This window comes from Cetorhinus maximus, chromosome 15, assembly GCF_964194155.1.
Source record: "Cetorhinus maximus chromosome 15, sCetMax3.hap1.1, whole genome shotgun sequence".
Lineage (NCBI taxonomy): Eukaryota > Metazoa > Chordata > Chondrichthyes > Lamniformes > Cetorhinidae > Cetorhinus > Cetorhinus maximus.
Window position 1 is genome coordinate 101,123,742 of NC_135893.1, and position 17,075 is coordinate 101,140,816.

Consider the following 17,075-nt stretch of genomic DNA (forward strand, 5'->3'; position numbering starts at 1 on the left):
CTTGAGAAAGCACACATGAAAGCTCATTGAAGAGGCAAAAAGACTCCCTCCGAGTTGAGATCAGAGAGGGTCTTTTTGTTACACCCACAGGGTTAAGCTATCCTATAATTAGTTATTGGGCTGTACAGATGCACCCCTGACACATGCTTACGGCAATGACCAGCCTCCAAGAGGATATCTAAGACAGATCTGAAGCTTGTACCAACAGTCTACCTGGTATTCCACAATGACATAAGAAATAGGAACAGGAGTAGACCATAAGGCCCGTCAAGCTTGCTCTGCCGTTCAATATAATCATGGCTGATCTTCTGCCTCAACTGCACTTTCCTGCCCACTCTCCATATCCCTTGATTCCGTGAAAGACTGAAAATCTGTCTATCTGAACCTTAAGTATATTCAACAATGGAGCATCCACAACCCTCTGGGGTAGAGAATTCCAAAGATTCGGAACCCTTTGAGCGAACAAATTTCTCCACATCTCAGTCCTAAATGATTGACCCCTTATCTTGAGACTGTGCCCCTAAATTTTAGATTCCCCAGTCGGGAAAAGCCTTTCAATTTCTACCCTATCAAGCCTCTTCAGAATCTTGTATGTTTCAATGAGATAAACTCAGAGAGTATAGGCCCAATTTACTCAGCCTCTCATCATAGGACAACCCTCTTGTCCCTGCCGCCAACTTGGTGAACTTTCACTGTACTGCCTCCAAGGCAAGTATATCCTTCCTTAAATATGGAGGTTAAAACTGTACACAGTATTCCAGGTGTGGTTTCACCAAAGTCCTGTACAATTGCAGCAAGATTTCCTTATTCTTGTACTCCAATCCCTGTGCAGTAAAGGCTAATATGCCATTTGCCTTCCTAATTGCTGCTGTACCTGCATGCAAACGCTCTTGTTCCTTGTACAAGTACACTCAAGTTTTTCTGAACATCAACATTTACAAGTTCCAGTTAGGCCTTTTCAAAAATATTCCGCATATTTCTGTTCTTACTACCAAAGTGAATAACCTCATGTTTCCAGACATTATACTCCATGTGCCACCTTGTTGCCCATTCATTTAACCTGCCCGCATATCTTTGCAGCCTCTTGGTGTCTTCCACAAAGCTTAAATTCCCACCTAGCTTTGTATCAGTCTCTTCATCTAAGTCATTAATATGGACTGTAAATAGCTGAGGCCCCAGCACTGATTCTTGCAGCACTGCATTAGTTACAGCCTGCCAACGTGAAAATGCCCCAGCTCTTTATCTCAACTCTTTGCTTCCTGACCATCAGCCAATCCTCTATCCATGTATCCGTCCATCCTCTATCCAGGCAACTGTAGGCCAGGTGGCTTAACATCCATCATTGGGAAAATGTTAGAGTCTATTATAAAGGATGTCATAACAGAGAATTTAGAAATGCATAATCTAATCAAGCAGAGTCAGCATGGTTTCATGAAAGGGAAATCATGCCTGACAAATTTAGTAGAATTCTTTGAGGAGGTAACAAGCAAAATAGATAAAGGGGAACCAGTAGATGTAATATATTTGGGTTTCCAAAAAGGCGTTTGATAAGGTACCGCACATAAGGCAACTTAATAAGATAAGAGCCCATGGTGTTGGGGGTAATATATTAGCATGGATAGAAGATTGGCTAACTAATAGAAGACAGAGGGTTGTAATAAGGAGGGCATTTTCAGGACAGCAACCTGTAACTAGTGGAGTGTCACAGGGATCAGTACTGGGGCCTCAATTATTTACAATATATATTAATGACTTGGATGAGGGAAATGAATGTACTATCGCCAAGTTTGCGAATGACACAAAAATAGGTGGGAAGGCAAGTGGTGAGGATGACACAAAGAATCTATAAAGGGATATAGACAGGTTAAGTGAGTGGGCAAAAACTTGGCAGATGGAATATAATGTGGGAAAATGTGTTTATGCACCTTGGCAGGAAGAATAGAAGAGTTGAATATTATTTAAATGGAGAAAGACTGCAGAAAGCTGCAGCACAGAGGGATTTGGGGGTCCTCGTGCATGAATCCCAAAAAGCTAGCATACAAGTTCAACAGGTAATAGGGAAGGCAAATGGAATTTTGGCCTTTATTTCAAAGGGAATGGAGTATAAAAATAGGGAAGCCTTGCTAAAACTATACAAGGCACTAGTTAGACAACAACTAGAGTACTACGAACAGTTTTGGGCCCATTATTTAAGGAAAGATATACTGGCATTGGAGGCAGTCCAGAAAAGGTTCATTAGGTTGATCCTGGGAATGGAGGGATTTTCTTATGAGAAGAGTTTGAGTAGGTTGGGCCTGTACTCATTGGAGTTTATAAGAATGAGAGGCGACGTTATTGAAACATATAAGATTCTTTGGGTGCTTCTCAGGGTAGATGCTGAGAGGTTGTTTCCCCTTGTGGGAGAGTCTAGGACCAGAGAGCATAAACTCAGAGTAAGGAGTCGCCCATTTAAGTCAGAGATGAGGAGGAATTTATTCTCTCAGAGGGTAGTTAAAATGTGGAATTCTTTACCACAGAGGGCTGTAGAGGCTGGGTCTTTAGGCATACTCAAGGCTGAGATAGATTTTTAATCAGTAATGGAGTCAAAGGTTATGTGAAAAAGGAGGAAAGTGGAGCTGAGGATTATCAGATCAGCCATGATCTCATTGAATGGCAGAGCAGACTCAATGGGCCGAATGGCCTACCTCTGCTCCTACGTCTTTTAGTCTTATGGTCTAACATATCACCCCAAACCCTATGAGCCCTTATCTTGCATATTAACCTTTTATGTGGCACCTTATTGAATGCCTTTTGGAAATCAAAGTATAGTGCATCCCCTGGTTCCCCTTTATCTACCCTACTCATTACATGCTCCAAATAAACTTGCTAAACACGATTTCTGTTTTGTAACACCATGTTGATTTTGTCTGATCATACCATGATCTTCTAAATGCATTGTTAAGACTTGCTTAAAAATAGATTCCAGTATTGTCCCAATGACTGATGACAGGCTAACTGGCCTTTAGTTCCCCTTTTCTCTCTCTCCTTCCTTTCTTGAATAGCGGAGTTACATTTGCTGAATTCCAATCCATTGGCACCATCTTAGAACCTAAGGAATGAACCAGTGCACACAACAAGTACTGATGCCACCTGCATCCTTTGGCTTAGTCTCTTTTTCCTTCATTTTCCCCTCATTTTAAAAATGAATTCCCCCTGCCCTTTATTTGGTAATAAAAATGCTTCACATTGTTCAATATTACAGTATTTCTTCCAGAATGAGACTTATTTTTGGGTTTCTTTAACTTGAGGAATCAGGCTAAGGAATTTACACTGGGACATGGGCACAAATGGAAATCAAATGCTTTTCCGCCTGGGAAAGGAGGGGGAAGATCTGTGGGTGAGTTTCCCAAGTTGCTTATGTGCACTTCATAATGGTCAGATTTTGGAGGTGCCCCTGGGAGCAGATAATCTGCCAAACTGCTTTATTGAGAAATGGTACATAGTAGGTGTTAAAGATCAATTTGTTGTGATACTCACTGTTTGCGGAATGCTGTACATTTTTGCTAACCACTGTCTCTTACTGCTAGAAAATAGAGGGCTTGCAGAAACTGTGTGATGACATAGCTTTAATGCACGTCACTGTGCCACTTGCTATGTTTTGCCTGGATGCTGTCAGCCTGAATGCAGACCTCTGTGCTCGCAGTATGAAACTAAAGGAAACTTTAGTTGAGTCGGTGGTGAAGGAAAATCGGAATCTCAACATGAGGTACGGTAACAGCTGAATTTCCTGCTTGGTTTTTCATGAGGTTGCAGCTGACTGCATTTGAAGAAGGTGCAGCCGTGTAAATTGCATGCAAGCAAATTTCAGAGACCTGTGGGGCTAGATTTTCAATTTCCAGCGGGGGTGGGAATGGAGGTGGCGCAGTTTGAAAATTGTGTTACTGGGTTCCATCGCCCTGGGACAATTTGCATTCTTCAAATGGCCTGCGGGGAGTGGGGGGAGAGAATGAGAAACACGCTTGCCACCCATTAAATGCCCCTTAAGCTCTTTAAGGAACTTTGTTAAGGGGCCTGTCCAGAACAAAATGGGATTTCCAATCTTTTTTCCAGTCAAAGCCAAACGCTCAGGTACACATTAGTACACACATGCTGAGATCTCTACAGGGAAAAAGGAAGTTTGTTTCTATCTGTGATTTTTGCAAAAGTTGAGGGGTCAGTTAGGAGTTAGCTCAGTTGGCTAGATGGCTATTGTGTGGTTCAGATTAACACCAAAAGCGCGGGTTTGATTCCTGCTCTGGATGAGGTAGACTTTTTGGGATCTGCTTCCTTGCCCTGTCCTGGAGAATGGAAGGAAATGGCAAACCACCGCCAACAAAAATGCCAAGGAAGTGGCTCAGGATGAAGCATCAGTGGACAATTATTGAACTTTCCTGAATATTTGTTTTCAGATCACAAAACAGAATCACAAATGAAAACTGCAACTTGCTTTCCTCGTTTTTAACTGCAGAGCTAAAAAATCCTCTTTAACATAGCTTAATATTTTTTCAAGTGATGAGATATGAGTCATTGTAATGCAGAGAACACCAGGTATCACGACACAGAAGCAATATCTTCTTCAGTTCTCTGAGTGAAGGCAGGTCTGACCCACAGCGCCCCTGCTCCGCCATGGATAGGGCAAGGAGGCAAGTCCTGAATGCACCCCAGCCAGGACCGGGATCAAACCCCATCCTGTTGACACCAGTCTGATCCACACCAGCCATCTAGTCCTCAAGGAGTCCAAGTTGTTGTGGCACCATGCACTTGTTTTATGTGTGTTGTAGTCTGCAGCTATGGATAGTGATGGTAGAGGCTCCAATTTTCTATCCATCACATGGCTGGCCAGGAGTCTCTCCTACTCTGAGTGCCTGTGTACATTGGCAGGATTTACAAGTTGACACTCAGCCCTGTTTGGCTGCATTGTGAATGCATCTTCCTTGGCCATCGAGCGCTGGAGTGGGACTTGAACTCGGAGCTTTTTGCTCAGAGAAGGGGACACCACCCACTGCACCTCAGGACCTCCAGACAAAAGTAATGTAAAGAAGTAGAAATACTTTGGAATTATTCTAGCCTGTCTTCTACAGCTTTTCAGGCTTTACGAGAAGTGAACTCAAAAAGACATGAAAAGTGGATCTTCAAATAGTCAGTTTTACATATTGTTTGTGTTTTTTTTAATGTTAAAGGAGATAATATGACCTCTTAATGCTATATATACAGAATGCTGTTTTCCCCTCTCTAGTATTTGTCGCCGCTATGAGGAGATATCTGATCGGATTAGCGAAATACCCGAGACCACAGAAGAGCTGGTAGAACTTGACACTTTTGTGAAAAAATCCAGCGAGGTCACTATTACTAAACTGAAAGAAGAAATCTTTGAAGCAGCAGACAGACTGGATTTTTTGTTAGACTATGCCACACTATCAGGTAAACCACATGTATAGTATGTTTTAGAGAATTATTTGAGCATTTGCATTTTCTCTAGCCATCCATTCATCATTAATGTAACTATTTCTAAAACTATTTTATTATTGATGTGTTTCACCTGGTTTCCCTTCCTATGTGCAGTACATTACTCAGCAGTATATTTCATCTACCATTATTCTGCCTACTGACATATTAGAGGGGATTTTGGTGCATTGAATGACCCAGGTTCTGTGAACAGTGGACAGTTGAATGGATTCTCTTACTGGCACGTGCTCCAACCTGCCTGCTGATTTCCCAGTTTGTGCTGCACCCAGGAAATTCAGCCTGCTTGGGGGGCGGGGGGTTGGGGGGGCGGTGGGGGGGTGTGTGTGTGCTGGAGGAGGAGACATGAAAATCTACCTCATTTTGTCCAACTCATTTTGTCACTTCTGAGCTGCCTCTTCCAATTCTACTGCCCCTCCTACTTTGGGTGTCACTATCCAAATGTAATTACTTGTTAAATTAAATCTCCCATCTGCCTGGTGAGGTAGGCATTAATGATCCTGCGCCATTATTTGTCGAAGAGCGGTTAGTTCTGCCTTTTACTTGGAAATATACCCTCCTCAAACATTGCTTTTATGGAATGATGCTGGTACAAAGTGGTTGCCATGTTAAGTTGCACGCTAGTCACTACACTCCAGTAGCAGCATTAAGAAACTATGCAACCTGATACGCAATATATGGTATATACTCGAGTAACGGTCAATCTCGTGTATAAGTTGACCCCCGACTTTTAGCCAAAAAATCCAAGCTCTTTGTTCTTACCGCCCGCTCACCGTTGAAGTCAAACTTGCCCTGGGTGTAAACCCAGTCATTGATGGAGTTGTAGAATAGCACACCATTGAAGGTGACAGTTCAGTTCCTCATGTCTGCACATGTCGTTGCACGTTAAAAATACATTTTGGCTCCTTTTGTGCTACTTTTGGAGGGCAGGTTTGCTGGGAGTGGTCTCCGACCTGGCAACTCTGCGATAGCGAGACGATGGGAGAGGGTGGATTTCAACCCCCCGAAAACATTACCCGTGTAAAAGCCGACCTCCTACTTTTTGACTAAGAATTTAATCTAAGAAACTTTGACTTTTACACCAGTAAATGCGATAAATGCAGATGTTTCAATGCAATTTATAACAAGTTCTATGGTTTGGATGATCCTTTTCTGATTGTTAGATTTTCCCTCTATCTTAAAGATGATGATTTAAGGCTGAACAGTCAAGTCTTCAACTGGCCAGAGCAAATTGTATTGATGCTTGATTTACATCGGGACCGGCTGTTGAACAAGAGAGACGATGTAGAAGAAGACCTGAGGAGCCGGTCTGTAGTAGAAAACGTTTCTTCCTTGGGAAATAAAATGGAAGTAGAGTTATCCTCTGTGAAATTGCACTGTAGCAAGGCAACAGGGAATAACACCAATAAAATTCTTGATAGGTTGAAGTTTGTAAATATACGGAATGAGCTTTAAGTGGGTGTGTCGCCTATAATGTCTCCCTGTCACATTTTACCAAACTGCAGGTTTTGTTTTATTTCAGAATGACCTTTGAACTTGCTCAAGGAACCCACGTTAGACATTAAACTGGTTGGCTTTCCTTTTTATGGAAATTAAGCCATTAAAGCACTTTGTATCCTTTGCTACATAGCAACTTAGCAAAGACTTTGGGCTGGATTTTGTGCTGAGGGTAGGATCCTCACCTCCCCAATGTATATTTCAGGAACCAGCCCATGGCCGCCTCGCCCCGCTTTAATATTTTTATGCAGCGGCCCTTTAATTAGTATGAGGCAGGACTTACGTCCATCTCCAGGAGGAAGTCCCCCCTCATAGAGCTGCTGTCCAATCAGAGAGCTGCTCTGCATACCGCAGGGGCCAAGCAGGAGCCTTGGCCACTGCTGGTACTGCAGGTAGGCCAAGGAGGTGGCGTTCAGCAATGGGCCCGGACGTTCAGGAAAGTCCGAGATTTCGCTGGGGCCTGTTAGCCAGGCCCCAGTGAGTGGTGCGAGGCATGTTGGACAGGGGAGAGGGGAGGGTGGACATGGGGAGGCAAAACCATGGTGGGAGGGCCTCCATTTGACACAGCGGGCTTGGAAAGGTAGCACTCCCCACTTTTCACTGACCAGCAGCTCACAGGGTTAAACCTGCCAGGTTACATGTTGGGCTTCAGGCCTCTCCTACCACCCATTAAATGGGAGCGGTGGCAGGATGAGGCCCTTAATTGGGCCAGAGTTGAGCGATGCACCTGATGCTTCCTATACTGCTCATCCGCCCCTGCCCTGGGTTTGTGGCGACAGGTACACCGCTAATGGCATGGTGCCTTAATTTATGGGTCCATCAACCTGTTTTTCTACCCATAGGTGGCCTGTAAAATTCAACCCCCCAATTACAATTGTCATGTATCTTTTTAAAAGGGCATCATGGCGGCACAATTTAGAGTAAGGCCTTATGTGCTGTTGATATAGAGGATGCATAGACCTTACTTGTTTTGGAATGCATTTGTATTTCTGTCCGACTTTTATCGCTTGCTTTGCATTGCTGATAACAGATGTTTAATACCTGTTGTCACTATTTAACAAATATTTTTTCTCTTTCAGTTTAAATAGTTTCAGATTTAATTTGACTGTTATAGAAATCTTTTCTTAAAAAAATTGAAAGCAATGTGATGATTGATGGACGTTGAAAAGAAAACAACCTTTGCAAACATTTATCATCTGACGCCAAAGAATTGGGATAAAACTTGTGTTGTGAGAACACTTGCATCACATGTGTGCTTAGCAACACATCCTAATGTCAAACAGTCCATGATGTTTTTTTCAGTAATCCAAGTGGAAGAGCCTTTTCAACAGCAGTTAGTTAACCTTCATGGAAAATAATGCCCTACTAAATGTGGCGCATTATAAGGATTCAAGAAATTATGTTTGTTACTCTCCCACATTACTTCTATTCACTGGAACTAAACTGAGTCACAATGATTAGATAGCTAATAGATAGTTGGCAGCAAATTATGAGGCAATGATTTGTCATATTTTTTTCCAGACATTGTAAATCATGATAGTAATGCTCCAGTGATTTCTGATGTCAACAGAACCTATTAATTAATTCCTGGCTTAAATTTATTGCTAGATACTTGTCCTTCTTTATAAAGTACAGTTTTTTAAAGTAGATTTTTGACATCATCTAGGGTGAAGTGGTGCACCACAATAGTGAAGACAGGAGTGACATAGGGCCTGAAAGCTTGGTGCATTCCTTGGCTGTTACTGTAATAATAATAGAGTATCTTTTCAAAATGTGTTTCATTGGGACGTAAGATGTTCAGTATGCATTCTAAACAGCTGGCCCCCAAGTCTCATTACACAGTGTAGGAAGGGTCAACTTTAAATCAACTTCACTGGTAATTATGGAAACACTAAAGTAAAACATTTCAAAAACATTGTTATATGCCACATTCCTGGACTGCAGCCATGTTACATTCCTCTGCTCTGAGCCCATTCACTTTTGCAGGAGAAATGTGTGTGTGTGTGTGTATTTTAAGAGAGCTTTTAACACCCTTTTTATTTCATTTTCATTTTATTCCTCTCCCTTAATAAATTACTGGTGCAACAGTGACTTCTTCTAATGACTCTGAAGTAGAGTTTTGTGTGAAGAGTATGTATACCAGTGGTATTCACTACATGGCCATAGACTTGTCTCACTGCGGCCCACTCACCACCCCTCTCCCATTCCCTACCACTCTCCTGCTTGCTGCCTGTCTTCCGCTCACCACTTGCCTCCCGCTCACACTTGTCTCCCACTCGCAACCTCTTTCCTCCCTGCTGCCTGTCTCCTGCTCTTCCCTGCTCACTGCCTGTCTCCACTTGCTGCCTGTCTCCCACTCACCACCTCTTCTCCGATCGCTGCCTGTCTCCCACTCGCCGCCTGTCTCCCGCTTGCCGTCTGTCTCCCGCTCGCCGCCTGTCTCCCGCTCGCCGCCTGTCCCCCGCTTACCGCCTGTCTCCCACTCGCCATCTGTCTCCCGCTCGCCGCCTGTCTCCTGCTCGCTGCATCTCTCATTCCTCGACCCACCTGCACGCCGACCCACCTGCACGCTACCTCTTCCCCACTTGCTGACCCTCTCATTCACCACCTCTCTCTCGTTCCCTGACCGTCCCTCTTGCCACTTCCCTCCCTGACTCTTCTCCTTGCAGCTTCTCTCACTCCCTTGCTCCCTCCCGCTCACCTCCCTCTCTGATGAGCCCTCACTCGCAGCGAAGGTTTGGGAGAGGAGAGCGGTAAGTGAGGAGAAGGGTCGGGGAAGGAAGGGACGAACAGTCGAGGCAGTGAGCAGATGGTCAAGGAGTGTGAGGGGCAGTGAGCGGGAAAGCCTGGCCCGAGAGTGGGCAGGGTCAGCAGCGGGAGGATCGGGGTGGAGGGGGTGGGGGGGGGGAGTGCTGAGCAGGAAGGTCGGCGAGTGCGAGGTACCAGTAAGTAGAGAGAGTCAGCATATTTCATTTATATTTTTAAATTTATTTTATTTGTGAAGTTATTTCATTTACAAATATAGGAATTTAGGAACGTGCACTATTTCAACTTACAGGGTATAATGTGTTATTGTTTTTTTTCTGAGAAAGGCCCCACAGAATCTTACATTGGCTGTAATGGAAAAATCTGGTTCACTTAACGTTGTTTCACTTAAAGCTGCACTTACAGGAACGTGGCGACAGCGTTCAGTGAGAATTACTGTACATGCTTTTTGTTCTGTCTGCAGGCCATTCATGCCCAGTGTCTCCCCACAGGCTGATTCCCCCCCCCTCTCTGCTATACTGTGCCATGTCAGTATCTGAGCTAGCGGTTGCAAGTATGAAATTGAGTAATGGGTTATTTTCTTCATCACTATCTTCTGGCTGTTGCTCCCTTACCTGACTAAGTTGTCTTACTTGGGTATCTGAAAGGAGAAAGGCATAAGGATAGGGTTGTGGTGCAGGAATGGTTGGCGGGTGGCGGGGGGGTTTGATGAGTGGTGGTGATGTAAGAGGTGCATGCTAACACCATCTGCAGCTTGTAAATCAGAAGAGATGGTGGGATGAGGAGGAAGTGGGACGTGAGAAAGAGAATGAGGATACCATCAATATTGATGAATTCGGCCCTTCCACTGGCCATGGCCTCAGCAATGAAATGTATCCCAGGCTGTTGAGTGAGGCAAGGGAGGAGATAGCAGGGGCGCTGGCAATAATTTTCAATACCTCTCTAGCCACAGGAGAGGTGCCAGAGGACTGGAGGACAGCCAATGTGGTACTGTTATTTAAGAAGGGAGGAAGGGATAAACCAGGGAACTACATGCCACTCAGTCTAACCTCAGTGGTGGGGAAACTATTGGAAGCAATCCTGAGGGACAGAATTAATCTACACTTGGAGAGGCAGGGATTAATCAAGGACAGTCAGCATGGTTTTGTTAAGGGGAGGTCATGTCTGACCTATTTGATTGAATTTTTCAAAGAGGTGACCAGGTGTGTTAATGAGGGCAATGCATTTGACGTAGTCTACTTGGACTTCAGCAAGGCTTTTGATAAGGTCCCGCATGGGAGACTGATAACGAAGGTAAGAGGCCATGGGATCCAAGGCAATTTGGCAAATTGGATCCAGAATTGGCTGAGTGGCAGGACGCAAAGGGTGATGGTCGAGGGGTGTTTTTGTGACTGGTTGCCTGTGTCCAGTGGGGTTCTACAGGGATCGGTGTTGGGACCCTTGCTGTTTGTGGTGTATATAAACAATTTAGACTTGAATGTAGGAGGGTTGATCAGTAAGTTCACGGATGACATGAAAATTGTGGGTTGGTAAATAGTGAGGAGGATAGCCTTAGATTACAGGAGGATATAGATGGGCTGGTCAGATGGGCTGATCAATGGCAAATGGAATTTAATCCGGATAAATGTGAGGTGATGCACTTGGGGCAGGACAAACAAGGCACAGGAATACATGATGAATGGTAGGACCCTGGGAAGTACCGAGGATCAGAGGGACCTTGGTGTACATGTCCACCGGTCCCTTAAGGTAGAGGGACAGATAGATAAGGTGGTTAAGAAGGCATATGGGATACTTGCCTTTATTAGCCGAGACATAGAATATAAGAGCAGGGAGGTTATGCTGGAACTGTATAAAACGCTGGTTAGGCCACAGCTAGAGTATTGCGTGCAGTTCTGGAATCCGCATTATAGGAAGGATGTGGTTGCACTAGAGAGAGAGCGCAGAGGAGATTTGCCAGGATGTTGCCTGGGCTGGAGAGTTTTAGTTATGAGGAGAGATTGGATAGACTGGGGTTATTTTCCCTAGAGCAGAGGAGCTTGAGGGGTGACATGATAGAGGTGTATAAAATTATGAGGGCATAGATATGGTAGACAGGAAGGAACGTTTCCCCTTGGTAGAGGGATCAATAACCAGGGGACATAGGTTTAAGGTAAGGCGCAGGAGGTTTAGAGGGGATGTGAGGAAGAATTTTTTCACCCAGAGGTTGGTGGAATCTGGTACTCACTGCCTGAAAGGGTGGTAGGGGCAGAAACCCTCATAACATTTAAGAAGTAATTGGATGTGCACTTGCGATGCCATGGCATATAAGGCTATGGGCCTAGTGCTGGAAAATGGGATTAGAATAGTTAGGTACTTGTTTGACTGGCGCAGACTCGATGGGCCGAAGGGCCTTTTTCTGTGCTGTAGACCTCTATGACTCTCTATGACTCAATGGCATCCCAATAATGGCCAGCACCGTGGCAGTCAGGACATGCAGGTTAGCTCCTCCTGCCCCTGGAGGACCACCTTGTCCTGCAGGAGAGAGAAGTGTGTCAGTCAGTGTGGTGCAATCTGATTAAGTGATGTGGCTGTTGTAGTTGAATAGCTGGCAGTGTGTGCAAGCTGTGAGATGTGAGCATGAGGCTTGTAGCAGTGCCAAGTGTGTGAGGATGCAATGAAGCATGTGAATGTCCTGATGAATAAAGATTGTTTGTAGGTGAGTAATGGAGATGGTGAATTGAGGAGTTCCTGAAGCTGGTGCGACAATTGATGGGAAATGGCATTTGAAGATGCATTCGCTGACCTTGACTACATGTGTCAAGCGAGATTATTGAACTTCTTGCGGCACTGTGTCCAGGCCATTAGGGTTTGACTCCATGCATTGGCCTCCATGGTTATTTGTTCTCACTACCTTCTGAGCATGTGTCTGGAGGACCTCCTGCAGATACAGGACACCTCCCCTATTTTCTACCCCGTCTGCCGAGGCTGCCAATGCCACATCCAAAGACCCTGTGCCTGCTCTCTTCCATCTTGTCCTGTGATCAAGGTTTCACAGGTCACAGTCATTTCTTGTAAGGTTGCCAGCACCTGCTCCACCCACAGTGTTTTTTAAAATTCATTTATTGAATGTGGGCATCACTGGCTGGGCCAGCATTTTTTGTCCACCCCTAATTGCCCTTGAGAAGGAGGTGGTGAGCTGCCTTCTTGAACCATTTCAGTCCATGTGGCGTAGGTATACCCACAGTGCTGTTGGGGAGGGAGTTCCAGGATTTTGATCCAGCGACAGTGAAGGAACGGTGATATATTTCCAAGTCAGGATGGTGAGTGGCTTGGAGGGGAACTTCCAGGTGGTGGTGCTCCCATGTGTCTGCTGTCCTTGTCCTTCTAGATGGTAGTGGTCGCGGGTTTGGAAGGTGATGTCTAAGGAGCCTTGTTGAGTTCTTGCAGTGCATCTTATAGGTGGTACATACTGCTGCCACTGTGCGTTGGCGGTAGAGGGCGTGAATGTTTGTGGATCGGATGCCAATCAAGTGGGCAGCTTTGTCTTGGATGGTGTCAAGCTTCTTGAGTGTCATTAGAGCTGCAGTCATCTAGGCAAGTAGAGAGTATTCCATCACACTCCTGACTTGTGCCTTGTAGATGGTGGACAGGCTTTGGGGAGTCTGGAGGTGATTTCTAGCCTCTGACCTGCCTTCATAGCCACAGTATTTATATGGCTATGTAGACCATAAGACCATAAGACATAGGAGCAGAAATTAGGCCATTCGGCCCATCGAGTCTGCTCTGCCATTCAATCATGGCTGATAAGTTTCTCAACCCAATCTCCCGCCTTCTCCCTGTAACCTTTGATCCCCTTACCAATCAAGAACCTATCTATTTCAGTCTTAAATACACTCAATGACCTGGCCTCCACAGCCTTCTGTGGCAATGAGTTCCATAGATTCAAATGTACCTCCCCTTTAAGAGGTGCACTAGATTTAACTGATACTAGCTACTCATGATATTAGCTCCTTGCTTAGGTGTCCAACCAATGACCAAAACTTGGTACTGCCTGGGCTCTGAAATCAGCAGGCAAGATGAAATTGACATGCTGCTTCCTTTGCCATCAATAGGCCTAGGTTAATCGCACATCGTGATCTCCTCACCCATTTTCAAGGTGCTATGGAATTTAACCCCTCTTATTTTCTAGAATTTCAAATGACATTTTTAAAAATAATTGTGGCTAACACAATTTGTTGTGTTTTTAGAATAAAAGAATTTCAAAAGAAGGTGGTGGCATACGGCAAAGAAGTAGACAGCTTCAAGAGAAAAGAAATTATAACTACCGACGAAATGAGGAACAATGTGGAAAAGATCAATGAATTGACTAATAACCTGAATGCAGCCATCGATGAGGCAGACGTAGGTAACCTTTTGGTGCAGCTAATTATATATTATTCTGTCCATGATCTTTGTTCAGGAACACGTTTTGCAGCCCACTTTGATGTGGAGAGGCTTTTGGAACTAGCTGTCAAAACCACAGTAATCGATCCCCATGACTTCTGTCATCTGTGCGCACTGGGCTGATTTATTTACAACACCTACCCTATTCCGCACCCCAACCACCAAAGGCACTTAGCAGAATGCCTAGATAAAATTGACATAATCTAAGCACTGTCCTAAAGTTAAGATTGCAGTGATTGTCCTGAATGTGTGTATGTAGCAGGAAGTAACTGGCTCAACTGCAAAGCTGTGACCTGCTGTGATGTCTTGCTCCCCCGCCTCACTGCAGAAGTTTATTATACTAATTATATCCCTTTTGTCCTTCTTGGAACAATTATTATTGAACTCAGTTTCGATGGCTTGATGCATTTCCTCTTCCTTTCTTTCTCCCCACCAGCGGCCAGTTAGCTCAGTTGGTTAATAGTGTGGTGTCGAATAATGCCAACAGCACAGGTTCAATCCCTGGGGCTGGCTGCAGTTATTCTTGGGGCCTGCCTCCTCGTCTTGCCCCCTAGTGATATCATAGCATAAACCCTAATTAGCAAACCTGGGTGGACTGCAGCAGGGGGTGGAAGCAGAGGAAACACCTTGTACTGGGTGTCTATTGAAGCTACCTAGACGTCTTGCATCCTCTTTGCTCCTGGGATCACATGAAAGCAGCTGAGAGAGTGGGGGGGCAGGTGCATGCACCCTTGCTTGCTCCACAATAATCAAATTCTTTAGCGAAGTTTTAGGTGTAAAAAGTGTGACCTTTGAAATCAATTACAACTTGGACATTCTTGAACAATGAGAAGTCTACTACTGCTGCTACTACTTTTTTCCTGTACACTTTAATAACTGCCTAAATTGTACCATGGTCAGCCACTACATCATATGGGGGAGTGTCCTGGAATGGCTGCCTCTGATTTTCCATTCTTTCCCTAACCGAATTTTTTCAAGTGCAGGAGAGATCAAGAACTCAACTTGTAGATGATCGCAAGCAAAAGTCAGTGCCTCAGAACTCGACAACATCACACATCGCAGCACAATGTGTTTTCTTTAATTAGGAAAAAAAAATGTCATTCTATTTACATTCTCTGCAATCAGCTGGTACTGTCCTATGTGCTTGGACAGGGCAGATCTGTTTCTGGAAGGTTTCTTCTTTTTCGACAGCTTTCCTATACTAAGCTTCCTTATCCTGTCTCCCAGATTGCCGATTTAGTTCCAAATTATGAATGTGATTACGATCATGTTTTTCATGGGAACTATTCAATTAACTATTTTAGATTGTGCATAATAAGCTTGGTGCATGTGACCATTTATGCAGAACTTTCCCTCTGGAGGTTTAATCAGATAGTTAGAGTCCACAATACGGTGTATTGTTTCTTTACGTTCTTATAATTTTTTCTATTGGATTCACACTCAGTGCTTAAATTCATTTCGTTTGGTGGCTTCCAGTAGGCAGATAAAGGGTACTCCATCTTACCAATGGTTCAACTTGGTTTCCAGAAGAATTGATTAAGCTCTCCCCTTTTGGATACTTATGAGAGTCTAGAATTCTACCAGCAGTATAAGGAAGCTAGTTCTATCAATATGAACACAGGAAACCGACGCACAGTTGTTGTTCCTACATGATCCAAACTAAATATGTAGTAATATAGAAGCACCTCATGTGATTGGTTGAAATTCTGAGCTCTGAGATGAAAGTTTATCTCATCTTATTGAAACATTATAAGATCCTGAGGGGACTTGATGGCCTGGAGTTTCATCCTCCAGGTAAGTAGGAGGAGTTGGGAAAATTCCCAACACAGCCTGACTACCGTGAGAGAAAATGCCCAAGGCTTGGCTGAGAATCCTGACGGATATTAAAATACGAGAACACCTGCTCCCCAGAGGAATCATTGTTTGATTGACAGCTCATACTCTTTGATCTCTGCAGTCATTTTCACAATGTTTGTTTATACAAGTTAAGTGGTTTCTAGGGTTTGTGGTTTTTGAAACTTCAAAGGACCTGGATGATTGACACTTTTATTAGCTAGTACTTAAGACTTTTTTTTCAATAGGAGAAACTTCTCATCAAATGACCTTTTCAAGGTTTTTATTTACACATCCAACTTTACCATAGGGTTCATCGGTTCTACAAAGTGTACAATGTGTCAATGGGGATGGAAGTGCCATAGCTTTGCATAGGGGGCATGAGGGGGCATTTGGATGGATGAGGGGCATAACAGCATAAGGGGCATGAGGGTCCTGAGGGGGTGGGTGGAAGGGCAGAGCTTGTAAGAGGTGGCATGAGGGTGAGCTTTTGAATTTATCTTTTAAAAGGTCCCCTTACGCAGATTAGGTTTCATGACTCCTCTAAGGGGTCGTGAACTACAACTCTTTAAAAACCTGGCCTGACTCCATAAAAATTGTGGAGGAGTAGGAGATACCTATCTCCGCAATGGAGCCAGCCAGATTGGGAGTGCTGGATGTGGCTTTTGAGGAACCACCCCATACCCTTTAAAGGCACTCCTGAAAATCACACAGCCCAAGAATGGGGTTGGGAATCCCGGAATTGGAATGTGAAGGGCCCCCAAGACAACTGGACTCGGTAAAAACCCAGGCCAATAGGGTGGATACCAGAAGGATGTTTCCTCTTAGTGGCAGGTGGGGTGGGGGTGGGGTGGTCAGTGGCAGAGACTAGAACTAGGGGACACAGTTTATGAATAAGAGGTCTCAATTTTAACATGAAAATGAGGAGAGTTTTTTTCCCTTCCAAGAGTTGTTAATCTGTGGAATTCTCTTCCCCAGAGAGCAGTGGAGGCTGGGTCATTGAATTTATTCAAGGCTGAATGAGATAGATCTTTGATAGACAAGGGAGTCGAGGGTGATAGGGGGCAGACAGAAAA

At 44.4% G+C, this 17,075-nt stretch overlaps 1 protein-coding gene across 1 annotated transcript in view; it reads left to right on the plus strand.

Moving 5' to 3' along the window:
- Positions 1 to 17,075, plus strand: part of dnah3 (dynein axonemal heavy chain 3) — a 161,850-nt gene that overhangs the window by 38,841 nt on the left and 105,934 nt on the right. The window contains exons 12-15 of the mRNA XM_078557671.1: positions 3,567 to 3,745; positions 5,255 to 5,439; positions 6,665 to 6,788; positions 13,971 to 14,124. Coding sequence (XP_078413797.1) covers positions 3,567 to 3,745; positions 5,255 to 5,439; positions 6,665 to 6,788; positions 13,971 to 14,124 — 642 coding nt within the window. The remainder of the gene's footprint in view (positions 1 to 3,566; positions 3,746 to 5,254; positions 5,440 to 6,664; positions 6,789 to 13,970; positions 14,125 to 17,075) is intronic.